Here is a 3960-nt window from a genome sequence, read left to right on the forward strand (position 1 = left end):
GGCCTGTACCCCCTAGCGCTCCACGAGCCGGCGCCCAGTAGTGGACCCACGTCAGAAATGAGGAAACAGAGGGGCGCCTGCCTGGCTCAATCGGAAGAGCATGTGACTCCTGATCTCGGGGTTGTGATCCCAAGCTTCACCCTGGGTGTAGAGATTACTAAAAAAAATTCAATAACTCAAAAAAAACCATGAGGAAACTGAAGCCCCAGGTCACATGCAGAGCCAGCACAATGGGCAGGGATCCAGCACAGGGGCTCGGCTCTAGGGACGATGCCCCTGACCAACAAAGGATCTGGAGGGAATGTAGAGGCAGAGGTGAGGTCCGCAGCCAGAGGGCTTGGACTCTTACTGTAACCTGCTACTTACTACAGAGAAACTAAACCCAACCAAGCCTCAGTTCCCCAATCCGTGAAATGGGCCAACAGCACCCGCTCTGAGCTGAGAGGATTCGGTGAGAAATGTGGCCGCCCGGGGCCTGGTATGGGCAGAGGCCAGGATGTGGGCCTCTCTTCCTTCTTCCACCCCACCCAGGGGCACCTTTGATGAGGGTGCTGTAAGCCTTGGCCCAGGAGTTGCGGTGGTTGGAGGTGAGGATGCCCACGGGCTCTTTGTTGGTCTGCAGTGACGAGTTCCAGATCTTCTCCAGCTGCACAAAGATCTGGTCTGATGTCAGGGGTGTCCCATCGCTGTGGTACACGTCCAGCTCAAAAAACTAGCCGGGCAGGGCAAGCGGAGAGAAGGGAGGCGGGGGGGGGGAGGGGTGTCTCAGGCAGGCAGCAGTCACCTCCCACCCCAGCCTCCTCCTGGCCCTGGCAGCCCAGAAGTCGCAGCCTGCGTCTGTCCAGGCCCTGCAGAGGGATGAGCCAGGTCACAAGTGCGAGAGGGGAGAGGGTCCGTGCACCGCTCTCCCCAGGCTGGGGAGGGCCTGTGGCCCCTCCGGGCTGCCCTCAGGACTTCAGGACCTCAGTACAGATGCCCTGGGGCCTGGGCCCTGGGGGGAGGGGGGGCTGACTCTTGGCCCCGCCCCCTCCTCCCCTGCCGAAGTGGGGGGAGGGGGGAGGGCCCGGAAGCCCACGCACTTGGTAGTTGTGCACCACGGTGATGTGCATGGGCGGCTTCTTGGTCTTGCTGAAGCTGATGACCGAGTCCTGCTTGGAGCCCGGCACGCGGCAGGAGGACAGGATCTGATAGTACTGGTTCATGCACAGCGGCTTCCCCCCCAGGTACTCCACGGGCAGGGTCTCGCTGCGGGGGCAGAGGGACAGTGAGGGGGCCACCAGGCAGCCAAGCAGGGAGGAGGACAAGACCACCGGGGGGCTGCTGCTGGGCATGGTCGGGGGCCGGGCCAGGTCGAGAAGGGGCTCACGCAAGCAGTGTCCCTACCACGGCACTCAGTGGGGGCCGGGGGGGGGGGCGGTCAGGGCTGGGCTGGGGCCGCCCAGCTTGTGAGTTGCCCTGGAAACTCCCTTCCTCCCCGGAGCTTCAGTTAGCCAAGGAAGAGGGGAGGCAGCGAGTCAGCCCCTGGGGTCGTCTTTGGCTCCGACAGTGTCACCAGGAGGCAGTCCCAGCAGGCAGCTGGAGCAGAGGACCTCGGTGTCCCAATCCCCAGTCTGTCTCCCCAACCCCAACAGAGGCTGGGCCCACAGGAAGGGAAAGCGGCCAGGACCTGGACCTGCCCAACACCTGTGGGCCACACGGAGACACTGGAAGCCCTGGGCTCAGCCTGGAGTGGCTGCAGTAATTGGGGGGGCGGGGCAGGGGCGGGCCGCCCACCTGTCAATCATGGCTTTGAAATCCAACACGCCCTCAATGAATTTGGCAGCGAACCTGGGAGGGGGGGAACCAATTAGAGATCAGAACCTGGTGGGACACCCCAAGGGAAGCGCCAGGGTCAGGGACACCGGTGGGGTGAAGGGAAGGACCTAGTCAAGGGAGGAGACCGATTGCTTCACGCGGAACTCACTGCTTGCAGAAAGCCTGAAGGGGTTCAAGCGCAGGACCTGTGTTGAGGCCTGGCTTGCCCTCTGAGCCAGCTTTCTCTTATCTCTAGAGGCTCTGAGAGGGCCCGGGGAGATGCTTTTGGCCAAGTGCTTGTAGGATGTGGGTGTGATGAATGGCAGTGCGATTACAGCTGGTTTACTGGTTGGTACTGGCTGATTTCCCCCACAAAGGGCCTGAGGCCCTGAGCCACAGCCTGGAGCCTGGAAGGAGGTCACCCTTCTCTGAAGCATCAGTTAGAGAGGGACCTGAGACCTTGGGGGATGGGGAGTATAAAATTGGGAGGGCCATGACTCAGGCTGTTCTCTCTGATTAGGTACCTTCCTGTTTGGGGGCCTCTGTGTCTCCCAGGTCACCTCCCTCAACCTGACCTTCCCGCTTGGGTTGTCTGGACCACACCAATCAGGCGTGGCACCTGGGCTGCCCCCCTGGCTCCCAACATGGGGACCCCCGGCTAGAGCCTGAGCCTCAATTCTTGGATGCCCTGGTCCCTTTAAGAGAAGCAGGTGGCAGCCCTGAGTCGCTGGTCCTTGGGCAGGAGATCCCTGTCACTGGTATTTTTATCCCTGGTAGTACTGGAACAGAGGCCAGGGCAAGTGACATGGCCGAATGTGGAAAAGGGGACTGTGTACAAAGGTCACTCCTGGGGCCAGCGGAACAGAGGGAGGGGGTGACGTGTCAGAACTGAGGTGAGGGGTAGCCTCAGGCTTACAGAGAGGGAGGGGACACGGTCCACGGTGTGGGTGACAGTTATGAAACTTTCAGGCTAGGAAGACCCTGCTTCAGCCCATCCTGAAAGGTGACCTCAGGCAAGTACTTTCATTGCTCTGGGCCTTAGTTTCCCTGCCTGTGAAATAGGGATGATGCTCCCTGCTCCATAAGGCTGTGGGGAGGGATGAAAGGTAATGAACAGAACTGGGGGCCCTGCAGTCTCCCAGGGGACTGGACATCAGGGCCCTGGACATGCCCAGAGCCCTGTCCCAGCTGCAGCCACTCACTCACCGGAGCTGTCCCTGCAGGTCCACAAAGTCCTGCTTGGGCAGTGCCACACCAGGGCTGGAGTAGATGACCAGGGGCTGGCGGTACTGGAGGTAGGCTGTTTTGAGCCACCACTCGGACAGCTGGAGAAAGGACCACAGCCTGTGAGTAGTGGGGGTCGGGGGGAAGGGGCTGGGTCCCCTCTGCCCCCTCCATAGAGCACAGCTTCTCAAAGCGAACGCTCAGAGCAGAGCCTCCCACCCCCTTCAAAATCTTATCACTTCCCTTTACCCTAAGGCAATTAGCATTAGCAAGAGAAATCAGACAACACTGCCAAGTAAGAGATTCTAGAAAGAAAAAGACTGGCAGGAGACCTGGGGGTGGGGGTGGGGTGGGGTGAGAGAAGAGGCAGAAATGTGAATCCCTTTCCTTTATCTTACAAGCTTTTCGGCAATGATTTTAGTACTTTTAGAAAGACAAAACATACCAACGACAGAAAAGGGAAAAACACATCAGGTGAAAGTCTGATGAATGTATATTTGACCTTCCCAGGCAGACACTGTCTGGGAAGGCAGGAGCCCAGGGCTCAGTGCAGCTCTTGGGACCCCGGGCCTCCCCTGGCCTTGGTTTCGTTGGCATCAGACTGGGGAGCAGACGCTCCCTCGGATCTCAAGGTCAAGGCCGACTCCAACTCCGGGAAAGCTCCCTGTGAGGATAAATCACTGCCCTAGTGACAAGATGTGGGTGCCAAATCCATGTCTCCACCTGGTGGTCTGTCCTCTGCCTAAGGGGTCATTTCCACCCGGTGAACAGTCTCTCTGGGGACCAGCCATGGGCAGGCTGTTAAAGACCCCCGTCTCAGGGCTGCGCAGACTCCCAAGTAACTACGACCCTTGAGCCTTACGTACTGACTGTGATATCCCCCTCACTCTGCCCCCTGCAAGCATGTGCTTGAAACGCCCCTCTCAGGCAGGTCTCTAACTC

At 59.6% G+C, this 3960-nt stretch overlaps 1 protein-coding gene across 3 annotated transcripts in view; it reads right to left on the minus strand.

Annotated features, from left to right (window-relative positions):
- Nucleotides 1-3960, minus strand: part of CRAT (carnitine O-acetyltransferase) — a 13148-nt gene that overhangs the window by 4711 nt on the left and 4477 nt on the right. For all 3 annotated transcript variants that reach the window (XM_077768367.1, XM_077768366.1, XM_077768368.1), the window contains 4 exons: nucleotides 3001-3119; nucleotides 1774-1827; nucleotides 1080-1245; nucleotides 538-712 (listed from right to left, as the gene is read on the minus strand). In XM_077768367.1, the coding sequence (XP_077624493.1) occupies nucleotides 538-712; nucleotides 1080-1245; nucleotides 1774-1827; nucleotides 3001-3119 (514 nt within the window). The remainder of the gene's footprint in view (nucleotides 1-537; nucleotides 713-1079; nucleotides 1246-1773; nucleotides 1828-3000; nucleotides 3120-3960) is intronic.

The sequence above is a fragment of the Crocuta crocuta genome, unplaced genomic scaffold (assembly GCF_008692635.1).
Source record: "Crocuta crocuta isolate KB4526 unplaced genomic scaffold, BGI_CrCroc_1.0 scaffold35, whole genome shotgun sequence".
Classification (NCBI taxonomy): domain Eukaryota; kingdom Metazoa; phylum Chordata; class Mammalia; order Carnivora; family Hyaenidae; genus Crocuta; species Crocuta crocuta.